This window comes from Gracilinanus agilis, chromosome 1, assembly GCF_016433145.1.
Source record: "Gracilinanus agilis isolate LMUSP501 chromosome 1, AgileGrace, whole genome shotgun sequence".
Lineage (NCBI taxonomy): Eukaryota > Metazoa > Chordata > Mammalia > Didelphimorphia > Didelphidae > Gracilinanus > Gracilinanus agilis.
The window spans coordinates 229,586,016-229,607,648 of NC_058130.1; the positions used below are offsets into that span (position 1 = coordinate 229,586,016).

The 21,633-nt window shown below is 40.4% G+C and overlaps 1 protein-coding gene across 2 annotated transcripts in view; it reads right to left on the bottom strand.

Moving 5' to 3' along the window:
* Window positions 1-231: 231 nt before the first annotated feature.
* PALM2AKAP2 (PALM2 and AKAP2 fusion) overlaps window positions 232-21,633 on the bottom strand; it is a 532,981-nt gene continuing 511,579 nt past the window's right edge. Inside the window, exons 10-12 of one of the 2 annotated variants that reach the window (XM_044660528.1) lie at window positions 16,542-16,720; window positions 8,508-8,549; window positions 232-4,158 (exon numbers count right to left, since the gene is read on the bottom strand). In XM_044660528.1, the coding sequence (XP_044516463.1) occupies window positions 4,060-4,158; window positions 8,508-8,549; window positions 16,542-16,720 (320 nt within the window). In that variant the 3' untranslated portion in view covers window positions 232-4,059. The remainder of the gene's footprint in view (window positions 4,159-8,507; window positions 8,550-16,541; window positions 16,721-21,633) is intronic. The other variant, XM_044660536.1, reaches the window with a different exon arrangement.

Genomic DNA, 21,633 nt, shown 5'->3' on the forward strand with positions numbered 1-21,633 from the left:
GCAGAGGACCTGGGAAATTATTTATTCTGGGGACCCTCACTCTCTATTCTTGATGTGCCCATTCATGGTACGTCCTGAGCTCTGAGTTGGCCACTTTCTGGACTGACACACGAGAGGGTTTTTCATCCTCAAAGCCTGGAATTCCCAAACTGCCTTCATTCAGGTTTCCTTTCTGCTCCTGGATCCATCTCTCCAGGCCAATGTTAGTGACCGAGATTTAAACAGAAGTCATTTATAGAAACACAACACAGGCTTTGGTTTTAATGAGAAAATAATTATATACTTGCATTGTATGTCTCACAGTCACTATAAAACAGAAGCGGGATAATTACATTTAAGAGGTTAACATATACAGAAAGCCAGGTATACAGTATGATGGAGAGGTCATAACCAACCGCCCACAGCTGTTTTGTTGAACAAAAATATTGTTCCTCTTTTTTTTTTTTTTTGGTTTGTTTTTTCCTCTTCTTTTTAACATAATATTAATCAAGAGCAAGACAAAAATCAAAATTTGGCAGCTCACTGAATAACAGTTCAGGAAATTAGTCCTGGAACCAAAAACTGGATATATTCACTGAATGTAATCCTGAAGCTATTTCCCCCTCCCCAATGCAGTTTTCATTACATCCATTCTTTAGTTGGAGAAAGGTATTGTTTTTCCGTGGACATAGCATTAATTCTGTAATAGTATTCCTTCTTTGAATTTCATATATGTGTGTATATATGTAAGCATATCTGTATGTGTGTACACTGTGTATATGCATATACACATGTACATATAATATATATAAACACCTACGTGATAACATGCAAGTGATAATGACAAAGAGAGTAAACTGCATAGTTTTATCCAATGGGTACACAGCCCATGCCTCCTCCTGCTGTGAGAAAACCCTGTTTAATTTTGGGATGAAAAATCAAAGGTGGGGAGGCCAGAGTCCACCAGTCACATCAGCCACTGAACAGACAGGACCCTGGAGGGTTGGATATTAAACTGTCTTGTTTCTGGTCACATGAGTCATAAAACACCAAAAGGCAGGATTTGAACCCACATTCTCAGATTCCAGAATCAGTGCACTCCGCATTGTGTGCTTGGGAGGAGTGGGGGGAAGATAGCCTTTAGTTCATCAATGATACACATATTCCATATACTTTGAGTGTTTTTTTCTGGGGTATTTAGGGAGATGACAGAATTGGGGGCTGGGAGGGAAGTAAGCCACAGAAGCAGGATTTATTTTTTCACTTAAAAAAAAAAAAGAGTTCTTTTTCCCAGTGACTAAATCTCTTTCTTGCAAGATGAATAAGCATTCTGGAAAATCCAGATGCTCTAAGGGAATTCTAATTTGCAGTCAGTCCTCCCAGTGAGGAATGAGAGTAAATCTCAGCCAGAAAGGCGGCATCTTAGAACAGAATAAATGCTGGATGTGAGGAATCAGGAACTTGGGCTTCAAGTCTGGCTTTGTCGTGGTATCATTTGGTGTGACTCCAGGCAAACCATTTAAGCCTGAGTTGTCTAATCCATCAAAAAAAAAGCATTAGCCTCAATGACCTCCAAGTTTCTTTTTAGTTATAAAATTCTTGGTGGGTCTAGGAGCTGGAGATGTCTTCTGCTGGAGATGCAAACTGGGGTGCATTAGATACCCTTCTACCTGCATGTTTTCTCGAAAGTGAGAGAATTTAATGTGTACATAAGTTCTTTGTAAAAAAAGTAAAATAAAATCCCAAAATTCAAATCGAGATCAAGTCAGTCTTAAAAACATCAAAGAGGTTTCTAGTTACTACAGTTTGGAATTGTTTGCTTATTTCTATGGACAATACAGCACTCAAAGAAATTTCACTTTATTATTTCGAGAAAGCAAAACAAAATCCACAGGTTCAGATACATCAGGTTAACAGCAGGTGCAATTTTTGGTTCACGTTTCTAAAAATTGGCTTCAGACAGACAGCTCTTTGGCAGTCCACTATTTCTATCCCCTTTGCTAATACCATTTTTGCTTATACAGTGCCCCCCTCCCCCAAAGTCAACACTTATGTTATCTACTTAAAAAAAAAAAAAAGATACACTGTGGAATTTATCATAAGTGAAATTGCTCCCTGTTTGAGCAGCACACATATCATGTGACATGCCAGGAACAAGGTAGGAGTGAATTTTAGTGAGACTAAATTTAATTATTACCTTAAAAAAATAAAAATACTAGTCATGAAGAAAAGGAAGCAGGCTATTGTTTCCTCATTGTCAGGATAAAAAAAAAATCTCTTCCAGATATTATGGCACCCAATTGTAGAATATCATCATTATATTGCTTTAAATGAAAGAGTAAAACCAGCATCCTCTAATCTACCTATGAATATAATGCACAAGAATAAATACCACAATCTTTCCCCTAAATGTCAATTTACAAAACTGCCTCAAAACATTGCAATTGGGACTCATGCAAATACCATGTTAGGTCAATTTAATATTACAAATACTGCCTCAACTCAGTGCCTTTATATCCCTTTTCATAAAAAAGAAATTCTCAATCACTCCGGTAGCTGGCAAACAGCCCTGGAGAAAATAATTTTACAATCCTAACCCAAGGTCATTCTGGAATTTCCACACACACACACACACACACACACACACACTATGTTTTTACATGTGCATGCATGCATACACACACACACGCACACACACAGACACTCTTTTTTAGTATTTGTAGCTGACTCCAATCCTTCAAAATCCCATTTTATGCGTCTCCATATATCATTCTGAAAAACACTGGTTGAACAGCAAAAATAACCTCTTTTCCTCTCCTTTCTCCTTCTTCTCTCTACTTCCAAGACCTCTCAAATTTTTCACATTCTGGAAATCCAAAGATTTCCATTTCCACACTCTCTCCAAGGCCTGCTTTGTCATTACAAAATATAGTTAAAAACACAGCTATTTTCTTCTTGTTTAACACATCTAAGTCAAAATGTGCCCCCCCTTTTTATTGTTTTCAATTATTGCCACTCTAAAAACTATATTTATTCTCCCACCCCTAAACCTTCTGAATCATTTTGTTCAACATGTAAAGACTGTACATGAGCACGGCCCCCTTCCCATCATAAAAATACTTGTTGCCCACTAAATACAGATTTTTATATTAAGAAACATAATTCTGTAAATATGTTCTCAGGAACTGGAGACCAGTCAATATTACAAGCAGACAGGATCCTAAAGCTAAAATAATTCATTTGTGTTGGCTCCCCTCCCTGCCATTCTTCAACCTCCTCGTCTCAAAGAGATTGTGTTTATAATAGGAAGAAATACTTTATTAAGTATACTGATTGTAAAATGCAGATTGTATATTTTTGCAGTGATAATTCCTGATGTTTAAAAAGTTAAATGAAGAGAAAGAGAGTCGCTTTTCCTCTCTTTGGAGAAAAAAAAAAAAAAAGCAATACCATTCTATTTATGGCTGTTGATCTCATGATGGGGTGATCATGATGTTCCTAGCACAGCATGGGGAATGGGGGCAATGAGACTGTAGGAGGATTCAAAGGAATACCATGTGCCCTGCTAAACTGCTCCTGCACAAGATGTGCCTTTTTGATAGAGCCCATCACGGACTGCTTGTTCTTCCTTAGCACAAAGCTAGGCAGGGAGTCCTGTTCAAAGGAAGCACATTGATCTGTTCGGTTTCCGCCATTTGTAATTGCGTTGACCTTCAATGGTTCCTTGCTGTAGGCACCACAGCTGTTGCTACTCTTATTGATGTTGGTGATATCCTCCTTTTGGAAAGGCCCAAGAAGTCACAGGATTCCTCTCTGGATCTCTTTTTACCCCCGTGGGGTAAATGATCTGAAGGTTCGGTAGATGAGTTTCCTTTTTTTTGTTTTGTTTTGTTTTGTTTTTGTTTGTTTTAAGTTTCCTCCCAAAGATATCTATTGCAGTGTTTTTCTGGTCTAAATCACTGAGCTTGTTTACTCCTTAATAAATATTTCATCAAAAAGGTTATTTTCTTTTCTCCTTTCTGGGGGACGGGGGTGGGGTTTCTTGTTCCATGCATCAAACAGTCTTGGTGGAGAAGCGTTTTATTCATCCTCCTCCTCCTCCCGGTTGGCGTAGATTCCTGCTTCCCAACGCAAGGCGAGAGCACTCTTTCGGCGATTCACCCGCGTGGCCTCAAGGACCTACAGGAAGGAAAGAAAAGCAGATCTGTGTCATCAGGGGGTCCACAAGACATGGCCCTCTCCATTCTTATTTTCTCTTTTTACTTCCCTTAAGTTCAGTCCAGAATCTTGTGTGAACAGCAGCAACACAGAGGGGGCCCAGCGAGCAGCTTTAATGGCAGCGTACGCTTTGTTTTTAGGGGACACCAGGGGAAACTGAGGATAATCCTTGGGGCACTGAGAGGAATCCATAGGCCCAGCATATTGCGAATGCAGACATCTTAGGTACTAAAGGTGTCCTGATTCCTTGTGGCCTGGGATCACAAAGAATCCTAGACCATTTGGGGGAAATATTCTGAAGACTTCCTAGAACCCTTATCAGTGCAGCCTAACGAATGCCCTGCGAGCTGGTGGCCGGGCCACGTCCCTCCTCTAAGCCGGCCCGGTCACTTGGGAGCTGCAGAGAAGGCGCTGACCGCACGGCTGGGGGTCCCAATGACCAATGGAACTGGTCTCACCTCTAGCCCATTATCTAGAGAATGATAAAGCACCTCTTGGCATGTCACCAACAAGACACCGTTCTTCTGACGAAGAAGCGCCGGGCCTCTCCGTAAACAAGAGGACAGAAGGCGGATCCTCGTAAGCCATCGGCCAAATCCAAATTAAACCAGTGGGGAAGAGGGCAGAATCTATCAAAATCTGTGAACCCCAGAAGTTGTCTCAGCTCTAGAGAGTAAAATGGGTACATACCTGAATAAAAGCCAGATACCTTAAAGGAGTTCAATGAATGATAAGAAGTCAAGCTGATGACCCACTATTTTATTTTCTAACTTGGGAGGAAAAAAAAAGAAGGGAGAAAACTCGTAGCTTCAGGGAAAATTATTAGTAATGATGAGGAAAGACACTAAGTGTTAGCCCAGGCCCAATACCTGTCACCCAAAGTCCAAGAAAAGAAACTTCAGGTGTATTAAGTAAAAGAAAAAAAAAAAGAAAGAAAAGAGCAAGACAAGCAAAGAGGAGCATTCAAAGCAAGATATTAAAAGAAAATATAAGCAGCCAAATGTGATTTCAGGCCAGTAAAGCAACGAGAGCATGTTAATTAATAATTACACATACACAAAATTTGCATTTGGCATCAACACCATTTTCACGTGTGAAGTAGCTGGCATTTGCATGGCTCTTTGAAGTTTGGTGGGCACTTTGTTAGTAGCGATCCTCACAACAACCCTGTGAGGTAGGTGCTATCATTCCTATTATCCCCATTTTACAGATGAGAAAAGGCGGGGATCACAGTCTGGCTGCTGCCTCAGCTCACAAGGGGCAGGCAGCCTTCTTACTCGGAGCATCTCTCTAGGAGGACTGACTGATAAGGGAAGCATCCACGAGGAGGCGCAGCCAGGTTTGTTTGTTTGTTTTTAATTATTATTATGAAACTGGGGAAACCACATTTATTCAGGCAGAGGGTATAGGAAAGATATTGATGTAGGAGATATTGAACAGGATTAGATTTCTGAGGGAAGGTAAATGAAAACAAGAGAGTAGAGTGCTGTGTTTATGCAGGAATGTGGGCTGACAAAAGACAGCACTTTTCGAAATGGATGACTTCCCTTGGACCCCAAAATGCAGGATTTTCTCATTAGAATCCAAGATGGCCATTTTGCAAAGGGTAGTGATAGAAAAGGGAGGAGAACCAAATGGGCTTAGCTCTTTATGGCTACTTCAGTGGCCATTAACAAACCACACACCTGTCCCACAAAGGGAGGTCAAGGTGCTGTAGGAAGACCAAGGGGACTTTAGGGGGCATAAAGCCTGGGTGGCTCAGTTCCACCACTTAGCTATTGGGTGACCTTAGTGGAGTCATTTAACTCTCAGGCTCTGTTTTCTAATATAAGATGGAAATAACTTATTTATTTCTATAGTTCTCTATGGTACGCTTTTGAAGGAAAATAAGCATTTATTTATTTGCTTTCTTCACAACAGTCCTGGGAAGCAGAGACTGTATAGATATTAACCCCAATTTACAGTTGAAGAACAGGAGGCTCAGAAAGTTTAAGTGACCTGCCCAGGGCCTCACAGCTAAAAATGGTAGAATTCAGAGCAGGCTTTCTTGACTTGAGGTCTGGTGCTGTTTCTTGCTTCCTACTTTCTTAGGATTAAAGGAAATTATGTGTGAAAGGAATCCCCAAGCCTTTCTCACTTTTAGGCAGAAGTTTCTTAAGCTGCTGGGGTTTATGCCAGTGGATAAATTTCAGGGAGTTTGTGAATTTGGATGGAGAAAAAAAAAATCATCTTTATTTTTACCAATGTTTGGTATCCTTGGTATAGTCCTACAGATTTTATTTCATGGGTTTAAAAATTTTTTTTTAAATCCCTTACCTTCTGTCTTAGTATCAATTCCAAGACAAATGCGTGGTGAGGACTAGATAATGGGGGTTAAGTGACTTGCCAGGTCATACAGCTAGGAAGTGTCTGAGGCCAGATTTGAACCCAAGACCTCCTGTCACTAGGCCTGGCTCTCCATCCACTGCCCCCAACCTGGGATGTTTTAACTCTCGTTCTGTATGAGATTTATAGCAATCTCTCTACAGCATTGGAGTCGAGAGAGCCACTTGACTGGGATGTTTAACTCAGACTCTCCTCTTCTACATGAAGTTTAGAAATCTCACTATTACATGCTAAGGAAAGTATATGTAATTAGATTCCCAACATTCATTGAATGTCTCTGGAAAACACGCATGTGTACAGTGCCTTTAACCATATTTTTTGAATAACAAAGATTTAAAAAAAAAAATAAGAGAAACCCAAATGTTTATACATTTCTAAGCCACATTTAGAGCATAACTATTTCTACATTGGAAAAATGAAGGATATTACTTTTTTAAAAAATGAAACCAAGCACACGTTCTTACAGATTACTTACAAAAACAATCATTTTACCAGTGCAGAAGTAGCCAAGTGAAGGAACTAGAAGAAAGTCTCAGAAAAGGGCAAGAGACACCTTTCACATAATATTTCTTCTAAGTAGAGGGTCTATGGAAACTTCCAAGATATAGGAGTGTAAATTCAACCTCAAGGTTTTCTTTGGGGATGGAGCAGGGATTCTAATTTAGAATTATTCATTGTAAGAATAATGAACTTATAGACATGTGGGAAAACAGGACCATCTACTACTAGAGAGAAGTCAAAAGGATTTTTGTGATGAGGCGTGCCAAATCCAAGCTTGTAGAATGGACTGTTTGGAGAATTTCCTTCAAAGAGCAACATTTCCAAGTGAACTCAAAGCTGAAGGGGTCAGAGGGAAAGCAATTTGAACACTGGCAATCTAGAGCAACATGACCGAATACCCAGACTCAAAAAGTTCATTAATTAATGCCCATCTGTTAAAGCACTACCTAGTAGTGCTGGTAACCAACGAAAAGGCACTCCTCCACCCCCAGCACACCACACAACACAGCACTATCTTGTTGAACACAACATAGCCATTCTCTTACCCTTTACAGATTTTACTAAAAATCGGAAAAGGGCAAACAGAAGAAAAAAGGTGGGAGATAATGTTTCTCCCTTGGAATTTGTTAAGATCTCCACTCATGCCTTTGTAGCATAGGGATAACTCTGGACTCTCAAAAACAGGGATTTTTAACCTGGATCCATGAGTTGGTTTTAGACTATATTTTGATAACTATTTTGACATAATTGATTTCTTTTCTAACACTACATATTTTTAAACAAATAAAACATTGTTCTGAGAAGGAGATCAGTGGTAACAGGAAAAAAAGAAAAAAAAAAGATGAAGACCTGCTTGGAGGACATATCTGGGGAGAGCACAATCTGTTATATCTTATCATGTAGGGAAAGGATTCCTAACACAGGGTACAAGGACCCACAAGGTGTAAGAGAAGCTTGTCAAGGAAGTAAGGGAACATTCTCTCAATAATTATATCATCCTATTAAAATGGATTAATCCATTTTCTTTGTGCATATTGATTATACATTCTAAAATTCCTATTCCTTCATGTTGAGTAAGAAGCAAGTTTACTAATGCCAAGGGGCATGGGTACTGGAAAAAGTCAGAACCTTTGGAGTTGGAGCCTAACACTGGAAGGTATATCTTTTATACCAGCCTAGGTAAGTTCGGAGAGCCTCGTCACCCTACCACCACCCCCTGACCCTGCTGCCCAATGGCAGTTCATGAAATGGTTCCGGTGTGGAGGAACCTCCATCTTTATTGACAGAGTACCCATACCAATTTACAAATTTGGCTCTTTCAAAGTATTTGAGAAGCACAACCAACATGAAGCATCAAGCCAAAACAGCATGCATTTATAAAATACCATGCAAGGAGAAAGCAAGAAAGGCAAGTTGAAAAGTACCTCGGAAGTAACCTTGCTGTTAGACAGTAATTTACAGGTATACTGGTAGAGAGGGAAAAGACCAACATTAGTACACTGAACAGGCATGCCAACATTTTAAAACCACCCATAGCCGAGAGCAAGTCTACCTCCGTGTGATTGGACTGATGCTTTTCAGAAGTGGTTTTAGGAGGCAATAACAAATACAGTAAAGGCTTGAGTAAGCTGATATTTATTTAAAGTTGTATGTGTTTTGAAACAGTGAGATGTCCTTTTTTTTTTTCCTTTTAATAAAAATATCAGCTAAGCCAAACCTGGTTAACTCAAAATATTTTCCAGCTCTTTGCTTTTTGAATTAACAAGGTTTTACTGTATGTCACCAGCCAGTTACTGACACCTTTGTTTGCTTTTAGGAGAAAAGACTTGGGTTAGATGAATCCCAGGGAATTCCTAGTATCTCCAGCCTGAGAACTTTGTTTCATTTTTCCTTGACTCCTACCCCAAACATAGTGCTACAACTTGCATTTTAACAAAATATCTAGATTTGATTCAAATGCAAGTTGTGTCTATATTGAAGGCCATTTCAAAAGAAGCTGCCATTTGGGTTTAGGAGAGCACGACTTCGCTAGGGACATGAACAGTGTCTCCCTCCCAAATGGTTAGATGAGGACATAGTTGCTGGAACACTGACCAGATGATGTGGACACTAAATGCGAAAAGCTTCAAAGAGAGTTCCAAAGTTACCTGAGTGGTTAGGACTTGTACTTCATTCGTCACAGATGGCTTGTGTTACTGCTGTACTCTTTCGGCAAGGATCGTTTATCAAAGGGCCATTAAAAATGGGAATTTTATAATGCCAGGTCAGTCCACAGGGAAAGCACTGATGCCAAGGATGGGCTTCAGAAAACAATAATGGATTGCTAACACTTCATGCTGACATCATAAGCCTTTGCCCAGCTATATCGCTACTAAGTCCACACTCCTGAGATCAAAGAAGGAGGAAAAAACCTAGGTGTACACACACAAAAAAGCATCTATCGCTGCTCCTTTCATAGTAGCCCCAAACTGAAAACTAAGGCAGTGCCCACCTCTTGAGGAATGACTAACCCAACTGAGAAATGTGGAATATTAGTTTGTGCCATGAGAAACGACAAAATAGATAGTCTTAGAGGTAGCCGGTAAACTCTCTATGAACAGCAGACTGGAGAGAACAGATTGGGTAAACAATTTACAAAATGAAACATTACATAGAAAAGCAATCCTGAAAAGATGTGAAAACTATTCAATGCAGGAGTGCAGAGAACTAATGATGTAACACACCTAATGGAGAAGTTCTGGACTAAAAGTGCAGAACAAAGACATACATTTTTGGACACGGCCAACATGAAAATTTGTTTTGTGGGACCACACATATATGAGGGTTTTTATTTTACTGATTAGTCCAAAGGGGTGCTTGGAAGGGAGATGATAAATGCCTGTAAAACAACTTAAAAATCAAATTTGAAGAAAAGTACCTGGTAATGTTTTACTACTGATATATAAATGTCAGATTAAGCAAGGACAATGTTAAGGGAAAAAACTAAACTTTATTCAATGAACTTAAGGCTCTCTATAAATGTTCTACCACAAGGCTGGATCCTAGGATGTGCCTGAGTAGGAGAAACAGCATAAGAAAAAAAAAATTGCTTCCCCACAAAAAAATTTTCCTTTCAATAGACCAAGCTGCCAGGAAGTGTGTGGGAGAAGTTACTTGAAAAAGTTTTTAAAAAAAGATAAAAAGAATTTGTATCATTAGTCACTATGATTTATTAAAACCCCACTATTAGGACCATCCCTAGCTTCCACATAAGAAAGGTTGAAGCAATTCACTTCTGTGAAAGCCATTGCAACAGCAATAATTGGGGCAGAAAGGGAAATGATCTAAGCCACAGAATGGCATGCTGTAATACTTTAGAAATGACAGATTTGGGGACACACTTGAAAAAAAGGAGTAGCTATGCCAGAATATAGCTGCCTACAATTTCAAGGTCGTATTTATTCAGAAGGATCAAGGTATCCTCTTGAGGTTGGTGACCAACCGGTACAGGGTGCTTGGAAGGAACTGAGTCACCTAAAGAGTGATAATGTCCATTAGAGAGGAAGGAGTGGTAGGAGACCCAAAGTCTGAATGCAAGCCTGCCTAGTGTTCAAAAGGATGAGTCAGAGGAAGAGAGTCAATGTAAGCAAGGCTGAATGTCGTGTGTTAGACTGTGGCCTGGGTCTGCAGCACCCCTCTAACTCCTATTTACACACATATTAATACTACTTTGAGATTAATGATGAAAGAGTTTGATCAATCAATAAACATGTGTTAGGCACCTATTGTGTACCAGTGTGGGAGGCCAGTAAGACTGGATTGGGCTATCTAAGATAAAAATCTGAGATTCCTCTTTTGACCCCTTTTATGATCCACACCTTTTCTTATTAGAAAGCAATATAGTCTTACTCTGATTATCAGAGTAGAATGGTTAACACACAGCTCTGCCGGGCTGCATTGACCTTTGATGGGGTCCAGATAAAAATATCTTTTGAGATTCTGTTTTTCTTATCGGCCTCCCACATACCAGGCATTGTGCTAGGTGTTGGATCAGAATCAATATATCTGAATGGTACATTCTGAAGCTCCCATAGTCTTTATAAAAAGAGAAGTTGGAAATATAAAAAAAGATTATGATTATATATATATATATACACACATATATATACACACATGCACACATACATACATATATATGTGTGCATGTATATATATACACTATGCAACAATTTTACAATATGTTTAATCTATAATAATATATTAAAATAAAAAGTATTAAAAAGAGTGAGGATAAAAACAGATCTGGAGCTTGGGGTTTCGGTAAAATCAATGGCACTAGTATGACTATAACTAGATGTGTATAAGTAGCTCTGGGACAAAGTAAAGTATTTTACTATCCAAGTATACATTTATAAAGGAAAAAAAAAATTGGTCCAAGGAGACAGAAAGTCCTTGAAGTCCCAAAGGGCAGATTTTGGGTTTCTAGGTTGCTGATGAGCTTTAGCCTAAGATTCTTTTTCTTTTTCAAAATTTAAAAAAAAATTTCCAGTTCCTTTCCTCTACTCCCCTGCCCAGTTGAGAAATAAAGGAAAACAAAAGTCATTACAGTTGTATATTCAAGCAAAATAAATTCTCACATTGGCTAGGTTAAAAAAAAAAAGACCCAATCTACATTTTAAAGTTTATTGCACTTTTCTAAAAAATAAATATTAATAAATGTTTAAAAAAAAAGTTTATTGCTTCTCTGTCAAGAGGTGAACAGTATGTTTCATCATGAGTCCTCTGAAATTGTGGTTAGTCACTGCATTGATCAGAATTATTGAGTCATTCAAAGTTATTTGTGATATTGTTATTATAGAAATGATTCTCCTTTCCTCTGTATGAGTTCATACAAACATTCCTGAGTTTCTCCGAGTCTTTTCCCTTCATAATTTCTCATAGTACAATAATTCCATCACATCTTGAATACCGTAACTTGTTTGGCCATTCCCCATTGAATGGGCCCCTCCAATCCTCTCTCTAATTAGTCTAATTAATCTTTAGCCTCTCTAATCTCTTCAGCCCTTTTTTTCCCCACCAATTAGAACATAGCCAGAGTGTTGAAATTGTTAGTAGTGGTTCTTGTAAGAGTGGCTGCCTCCACGGGCCATTCCTTCACTCAAACAGCCCAAATCTCCTAACTTAGTAGCAGTCCGCTTGGCTATTAGGGCAGCTTAATAACCTAATTATCTAGGCTTAGTAAAAGGGAGTATTAATATAAAGCTACTTAGCGCTTACTCCTTAGTGCTTCTTTATGCAGTGGGACCGTCATACTTACTTTTACTCATGGCCTGGAGTCTTTGGCATTTGAAGGTTGCAGAAAAAAGACTAAGGAAATCACGAGGGGCCTGGGCTAATGGTCACTATGCCACAGTGACCACTAAAACCACGGAAACTGCAGTGGTCTGAAACCTCATCTTAGCAGTTGTCCTACCACAAAGAATAATTTTTTTAAACAAGCTGTCAGCTTTGCTTAGGGGAAAAGAAACCACAACTTTCTAGTCTTCCCCAAGAACATGCACCTCACTTGCACACATACCCAACAAGCCTGCCAACCCACCATTTGAAAATGGAGCCTTCCTCTCATGAAGCACAAGAGAAACGTTCTTTTGAATACAACTCAACAGGCCAACTGCGACTTTCAGGAACAAATTGATGAGGGGCTATTTGCAAAGCTTAGTCTGGCTGATTTGCTTGTCCGGGTTTAAAATTTCTCCAGGGCAGGACTTTCCCGGTGAAGGGAATGGTTCAGGCCACTGGAAGTGGCCAAATTTGTGCTCAGTCATTTTCTGATAGTCGCCCAAAGGAGCGTCTGGAAGGAGAGAGGGGCAGGGCGCTGGCGGCTCTAGCGTTAGCTGCGGTGGTCCTGGAGCAGGTGCAGGAACAGGGAAGCCACATTTTTAGCCTTTGAACTAGGTCATGTGCACAGAATCAATACAGGACAGCCACAGCCACAGGCTTAAAGGCAACAGAAGGTGCACGGTGCAGTCACCAAGCGGTTAAGGACGCTCCTAATCCACCTATCACGGCACATGTTCTTTCCTCCGTCCTTTCTTAGAGCCACAAGAGCAAACAAACGCATGTTCTGATCCATGAAGACTCTCAGAGAGCCTCTGTAGGGGACAGAGTCAAGACTGATGAAACATAAATGCCCACCCTCCTACGCGGGGCAGGGGGAGAGGGACCCACTCCCACTCCTAGGCCTGACGGACGGTGAGACGGTGGTGAGTGCTCTTGGTGATTTGGTCCTTAATGAGAAATGCAGTGATCTAGGTAGGTTTTCTGTTGGGATTTGGGGATTTTCTGATGGCACAAAATGAGTTTCCTTGAATTTGGACAATGTAAAAATAATTAATCTCTAATCCAAGAGAGGGTTGGCTAGTTGTTCTCTTTCCTCTTCCAAGAGAAGGGGTGGACAGAGGTTGGGATTCATGGGGAATATGAACTGCCCCGGGGAAGCTTCTGCACTAGCATTTACTGAGATAGCGCTTGTGAAACGTAACAGGACCGAGGAGATTCCAAATGAATTCATTACGACAAAGGTGACCACCGAACACACTTGGTGCTAATTGTCCGGCGGCTGAGCAGTCACAAGTGAATTACACCGCGGCGGCCGTCCGCGGGAGAGGGCTGCAGGAGCGCCGTCCGGGCCGTTAGTACTGGCGGTCCCACTGCCTGGCCAGCTCTCGGCTAAGACTGAGCAGTGCGTGACTTCAAAGGGAAGAAACCTTCTAATCTCCAAGTGGGGGCAAAACTGAAAACAGAAACACTTGCTAATGATGCAGAATCCACGACATAGACCAGAAACAGCAAGGAGAGACCATTCTAGTTGGGAGTGTGTGCAAAAGCAGCTCACATTTGTCCAAGCACATCCATATACCACAGGGGAGAGCATGGGGTGTGTCGCTGGGCTTACCTTTCCACAGAGCTGCTTAGGTACTGTGCAAGATTAAAAGAAGAAAATAAATAGGAAGCCAAGAGAAATACTTTCAAAACTGTGACAGCCTCCAGAAAGGTCTGACTGACTAGGGTGCTTCAGAGAATTCTAGAAAGAGCCTAAGGGATAGAGAGTCTAAAGTTAAGGAATAAGACTTGTTGGTGGCATTTGGGTGAATATGCTCTAAAAGGGTCGCCCGTAGCAGAGTTTAGCCAAGTGAAGACACTGGGGTAAGAGTTTGAAATCTGGGGCTGACAAACAGTTCCACCCTCCCCGCCACTACCTCGATCTCTAAATTAAGCAGATTTCCAGACCTACCTTCTTCCCGTTTTGCAATGTAGAAACTGCTTATGAATCATCTTTGGAGAGAATCATTCATTCACGAATATAGACAAGTTCCAATTTTATTGAGTAGGACCCAAGGCACTTTTCGATGCAAGTGCTGGTATGGCCACACAGGAAAAGTGGGGGCCTCTGGCTGATAATTGAAGGTCAGTTTTAATATATCACACCCAGTATTTTTTTTTTCAAACACCTCTCAGTATCTGGCTCAACTCACAGATATAAAACCTCTTTTTGCCTTCTAGTTTACCTGAATAAGAATTCAATAGTTGAAGGTAGCATTGACATGAGGAGGCTCCATCCAGCATGGAATCCAGATAATTCAGAAGTGTTTTACAGGGATGATTCCCCTAAAATTATTACTCTTGTAGCAGTCATGCTCATAAACCTTAAAGGTAATAGTCTCCAAAATCTGATAACATCCCTATCAGTAAAAAAAAAATTTGAATATATACCCCAATATGAATACATGTATTTATTTGTAAACTGTGCTATCATATGACTTTTAGATATTGTAAACCTCCACAAAAATAGATATTACAAATGAGATAAAAATTTAAAAATTATTTAATCCTAGAATCAATAGGGTGCCAATGAAGACCCATGCTTTAAAAAAAAAAAATCACTTTGGCAGTATTTTGTGGGATTGATTAGGAGAGGGAAGACCCTTGAGACTCCTGGGATAGTTCAGGGAGAGGATATGAAGGTCTCAGATAGGGCGGTGCCTGTTTGAATAGAGAGAAGGGGACAGAGGAGAGGGATATCAAAAAGTGAGAAATGACCAGAGTTATTAGCACCCATTAGGTCTGTAGGGAGTGAGGAGTCCATGATGGGCCAAAGAGGCTGTGAATCTGAGTTAATGGAAAGCTACTGGTACCTTTGACAGAAATAGGGAAATGCAGAAGTGGAATGTATTTTTGGGAAAAGAGAGCACAGTGAGATTTGAAGTTAGGTCACTGTTTGTCCATTCCTCCTTATCCTGTGTATGCTGCCTTATGTCCTAATAAAAATATTGTTGCTTTTTCTTAATAGTCGCCCAAATTCTTTCCATCATGCTTCCTCCCTCATTTTCCTAGGTTTCTTCATGAACATTTCATAAATGCTAAGATATTCCACAACCTTTTTTGTCTATTTTTTTTCCTTTTCAATAAGATATACTTTTCCCTGCCCCCAATTCAATAACTCTTTCTCCATTCCTGGAGATGAGAGCCCACCTGCCAAGCCACTGGGTGATTCTGGGGGACAGGAGATGGGTATGCTGTGGGGGGATTTTCCCCAGCAGCCCCTGCGGCTACTGCCAGCGCCCTGGTAATGGTTAGGTTATAATTGCCCAGAAAGGGTCAACTCTAAGCTCAGATAAGGGTGGGTTAGTAGCCTACAGAAGAACAGAGTGGATTCAGGAGATATAGATAGGCAAGTTGTGCTGGAGGTCAACCCCGAAACTGGTTATAAGGGAGAATGGGTCCTTAACTTGGGGACCAGTGCTTTAAGGAGTCGGATCAACCCCCAGAAAGCTAATTTGGAAAAGAACTGCATTTAGAGCTCAAAACCCAACAGCCAAGTCCAAGAAATGGCTGAGTAGATGACTTGGGGATGCTGTTAATGCAGATGTCCCAAGGTGTGAGTTTAGACTTCAACAGAAAAGTGTGTTTTTGTTAAAAAGTCATTTTACATTTTTTACATCATTTCCTGCTACAACAAGCACAATGATATGAAACTACTACTAACCACATTCATTCTTCCAAGAATTCTGTTGAGCACTGAAATGGATAGTCCCAAGGAAGGGTTCCTATCATCACGCTACTTGGAAAAGCCAAAGATTTGCTGAAGAAGCCAAGGAGGGGTTTTAAACAAGAATTGTTGTTAGAAGGCTATCCTTAATGGCCTCTGGTGGATATCCCAACTCTTCCCCTTCTTTCCGCCCTCTCTGCCTCTGATTGTATCAAACAGCTAAAACTGAGCTCAAGGGTACAGCTGGCACAAACTCTGGCATCCAAGCAGTAAAACAAAAAGAAAGAAACAGAGTTACACGTTTCCAAACTAGTTAAGAAACCTTTCAAATTGTCTGAAACTGGGAGCTAGACAACCCTGGCTATATCCTGCCACCCTATCAGGTCTAGAGTCAAAGCCTTAAAGTAAGTGAAAGGAAAGAAAAACTTACACTGCTCTCATCCATTTTCTCGCGCCTTTTAGATTTGTGTGTTTCGTAATCTTCCATGAGGGTCTGCATCAGATTCTTGGGCCGCTGGGATCCGGCAGCCTCTTCGGGAAGTAAATCAGACTGCGAGCTGGGGCCTTCGGTTGTGGGGGATGGAGGAGGTTTGACTTTCTCTATTTTCCCTGCAACAATAGGAAGAGAAGACCCTTTCTAAGCTGGTCAGCTCATGATCGCTGTCAGAATGAGGAGAAACAATTGGCAAGAGAAACCTCTGGTGGAAAGAATGGCAACCCCCAAAGCCTCGAGATACAGAAAGATTTTTTTACAGCAACTAATTTGAGTAGAGATCAAAGAGAACCTTAGAGCTTAGCTGCTAACCTGGCTGCTAAAAAACGTCAATTGATTTTAAACAGTCAGAAAGGGAGGTCTGGCAAATAGACACCTTTTACATCTACACAAAGACTCACAAAGGCACAGGTCTCTACGACACCCACAAAGGCGCGCTTTAGCAGACCTTGGAGCCAAGGCAAATCTCCATAAGGCCCAGGCCTTCTATCTAGGCGCAGTGCAGGGTTAGTTCTGTAGAAAAGAAGAAATTCTTCAATTGGTGATTAAAATGCCTCTTGAAGAAACTCAGGGGAGGGAGGATGGGGAGTGGCTGGGACAGAGGTTTCCAGAGATGCTGTAGATTCTTCATGGACAATCTAGGCTGTAAAAGAACATTTTTCTGGCCAGCAAGATCAGGCTTATTTATGGCCAGAAGCATTTTGTTGCTTTCCTCAAAAGCAGACATCCCCACCTTTCCTCACCCAATCATCCTTGTGAATGGCTGCTGCCCCAACGTGACAACTGCTATAGCAGACTGCATAAGTTTGAGAGAAGTATAAAAGATAATTGGTGGGGGAGAGGCTCCCAGGCAAAATAAATAAATAAATGAATAAAGAGACTGGGAAGCATTGGTATAAAGGGCTGTGAGGGCCACGAGCTTCCAGTTACACTATATATATATATATTGTGTAAAAGATAAACTCCAAGCTGCTACTGTTAATTCCAGTATCAATCTACCTATCCAGATTGAAGTCACACAATTATACTCCAAACATTCTGTGGAATCTTCCATTTAAACTGATTATCTAGTGCCTAATATTTTTCCCTTTCCTCCACGTACTCATGTAAGCTGTCTCAGTATCTGAGATGCATTCTTCTCAACTCATCCTGTCAATAGTCTTCTCTCAGGGCCCTGCTCTGATGGCATTTTCTCCATAAAGCCTCTAAAAGTGATTCCTTCTTTAAGTTGTTCTTGTTTTAGGTATTTTGCCTAGACCATACCAAAGCAACCCACTTAGATTCGAAGCTCCTTGACAGCGGTGGGGACCTAGTCATATTTCACCTCTGTACCCTTTGGTGGCAAAATTGTTGGCATGAACTGAAAGAAATTCAGAGTAAAAAAGGCAATGCTTGGACCAAAGGACAGACTAGGAGGTCTGAAGATCAGGTGGGATGTTTTTTAAAAGCACCGAGGAAAATGTCTTAATCAGACTATAAAACTATAGGTATCTAAGTAACTTAGTAAAAATATTTAGAGTGTTTGGGCCAGAATCATTCCAATAATTGAGAGAGTACTTAGAGACTAGGACATGGGAGTTAGGAAGGCCAGGTTTCATATCTTATCTCAGAAATTTATTGGTTCATGTGCCCCTCTCTAGGCCTCAGTTTCTTCATTTTTAAAAATATACTGCTACACCCAATAGCATCTAAGGTCCCTTCTAACGCTATATCAATGACTGTATAGTATTATGAAAAGCAGTTGAATTATCCTCACAATTTCGCTAACTCCAGATTCATTCCATAGTATTTGTGATTTTCTATTTCTTTATGTATGTGACAAGTGACCAGTGGAAGAGGACTAGCCTCGTTTTTCTAATGGAAATACCAAGAGACAAAGAGTTCCAATAATTTTCCTAAAGCCACCCAAACCCAGGTTTCCTAAGATCTAGCTTAAGTATCATCTAAGTAATTGAGGGTCAAACACAAATTCTGAGGAAAAACGGATGAATTGGAAAAGCATGCACTGTATTACTTTCAACAACAATTTTCATTTATCTGCTGAGGATCTACGAAGTAGGAGATTCCTTCTATCTCAAGTCCCAATCGGAGGAGGTGAAGACTTTTGGATTCCAGTCTTGGCTCCATGTTTTTACTTTCCTGCCTGTGCAACTGAAAGCAAATCACTTTACCTTTGCATCAGCTTCCCCAAATTTAAAATACGGTTGAACTTGATAATCCCCACCTAGCTCCAAATCCTAGAGTCTTGGGTTCTACCATTCGGCTTCAATAAGAGAAAACAAAAATGTAGCCTATCTATGAAGCACATGGTATGAGTTTTGTCCACTAGAGGTCACACGAACCACAGGTAACAATAAAACTTTTAAAAAGCCAGAAGCAGTTGATTTAAAAGTGAGAGGAAAACATTGCGAAAACAGATCAGAGGGCCACAGTATTTAGCAAGACTAAGAAATTTCCAGAAAAGGAGCCCCCAGCGTAAATTATTAGCACACTGGAGGGCCTCACAATGGCTTATTAAAAGTTTTAGCAGAAGGTGATTTTCTTATGTAATGCCGCCACACTATGAAAATAAACTCATTACGGAATGGTGTCTTAGAGGCTCAAGTTGGAAACTGATCTCCAAACTCTCCCATAGGACAGCAAAGCCAGAAAAATGATCTGCCTCCAACTAAAAACATCTTCTACCGAAGTGAAACTGGATTTTGGAAATTTTGACACTTCAGTATTTCCTCTGTGGCCTGTCAATCCTTCATTGTAGATTCTGCTTTGCCAATGGCTGTCCGTCTCTCATTTCTCCTCTCAGACTTCCTGTCTGTCGGTCTGTCTGTCTGTCTGTGCTAATTAATGGGAGAGTGAAGTTCACAATGAGAGCTTCTTCCATAAAAACTCCTCACTCCTCAGGCGCCTTGGAATCATTTCAGCTCTCAAAAGCCGCCACTACTCGGATATGGTCTCCATGATCATTTCTTTATGCTAACCAGTTGGTTTCACGTGGTTTCTGCCAAGCAGAAAGGGGCCCCTCACTCTTTAGGGAGGAAGTCCCTTCTTCAGCACTGTCTGCAGGGCTTGGCTGGGGCACGCTATTAACAAGTGAGCTCGCAGGAGTGGGAGACTTTTGCCTTTATCACGTATTTCCCAACCCCATAGTTCTCTCTTCTTTCTCTGTGGTGCAATGGAGACAGTAATTAATTTCAAAGACCTAAATTCAAATCTTGGGTCTGCACGTACTAGCTGGTGTCAGTTTACTCAACTGTAAAACGAGAGGGTTAGACTAGAGGTAGTTTAAGGTCCCTTCTAACTCTAGAGCTTGAGCCTGGGGCTCTCAAATCTCCCCATTCTTTCTCTTTCCTCTTCTATCAGAATCTTCAGAGAGCAGCAGCTGGGTGGTACAGTGGATAGAGCGCCAGGCCTGGAGACAGAAAGGGTTCAAATCTGGCCCCAGACACTTCCTAGCTGTGTGACCCTGGGCAAGTCACTCGATCCCAATTTCCCAGCCTTTACTGTTCTACTTAACTGATATTTGGCATTGATTCTAAGACACAAGGTTAGGGCTTTAAAAAAAAAAGTCTTCAGAAAGGATAGGCAGAAAGGAAAAGAGAGAAAAGGAGAAAAGGAAGGGAGGGATAGATAGGAAGTGAGACAAACATTCAGACCAAGAAAGATAAAAAGTCAGAGAGTGAAATGTTGGAGGAATGTAAGAGATAGGAGGAAAGTCAGCATGGTAGAATGGAGTATATACTAGATTTGAAGTAGGAAGATGTAGATTGAAATCTGATCTCATGAAAAAAAAAATAATACATAACACAATTACATTTTTTTTAAAAAGCCACAAAACCAAGAGAAAAAGGTATCAAAGTAAAACAAATCCAAAGGGAAGCAGAAGATGTTTCTATTAGCACACATTAATTTACATATTTTAAGACAAATTGTAAACATTGTGGAGTTTGTTAGCTTGCAAATAGTCTTTTTTATGCATTTGTTTAGTTAAATTTTTCTTGGTGGTGATGCTTACTAAGTATACAATAAAAAAGAAAAAGAAATCTCATTTCATATATTACTTGTGTAACCTGAACAAATCCTCACTCACCAGATCTAGGTTTCTTATTTGTAAAATGAGGGATGTGGACTCCCGAGGCCTCTAAGGTCCTCTTCTAGATCTTAGATAAATCTAAGACCCTATGAGACAAAAGAGGGAATGGGAGAATATACAATAGCTTCAAAAATGATACTTTTCCGGGAGGTCCTAGGTTCAAATCTGGCCTCAGACACTTCCCGGCCGTGTGACCCTGGGCAAGTCACTCGACCCCCATTGCCCACCCTTAACACTCTTCTGCCTTGGAGCCAATACACAGTATTGACTCCAAGATGGAAGGTAAGGGTTTAAAAAAAAAAATTTAAAAAAAGATACTTTTCCCTTTCTGTTTTACTATTTTATAGTATATGCTCATAAAAATCTAATTTCCAAAATGGGATCATTCTCTACCTGCCTTTACTATACATGTCTTGACCTTCCATCAACCAAGAAAATAAATGGAAATGACTTTTACTATATAAAATCATGGAAAAGACTCTGTACTGGTCAAATTTCTAGTAACACCTGACATGCATATAGAGTTTTAAGGCTTAGAAAGTACTTTATGCAGAATATCTCTTTTGAACCTCACAATAAATGTAGTGTTAGATAGCCATCCCTACTTTATAGATGAGGAAACTAAGGTCCAGAGATTAAAGTGACTTATTTAAATGTCACAAAGGTAGTAAAGTTCTGGAGGAAGGACGCAAACCCAAGTCTCTCCTGACTTCAAGTCTGGCAAGGTTTTCCTTCCCACTATGGCAAACCGCCTCCATTGCACTTCATATTATACAGTTTTGTCATACAGAAATAGATTTTTTTAAATAGTAAAAATGGACGGGGGAAGGAACACAAATATGTGTTTCTAATTTATCGGGGATAGCTTTGTTGTTGCTCTCTGGGATAGGACAGAAGAGGCAAGATTCTGGATACATAACTTTTCACATACAGGTTTCA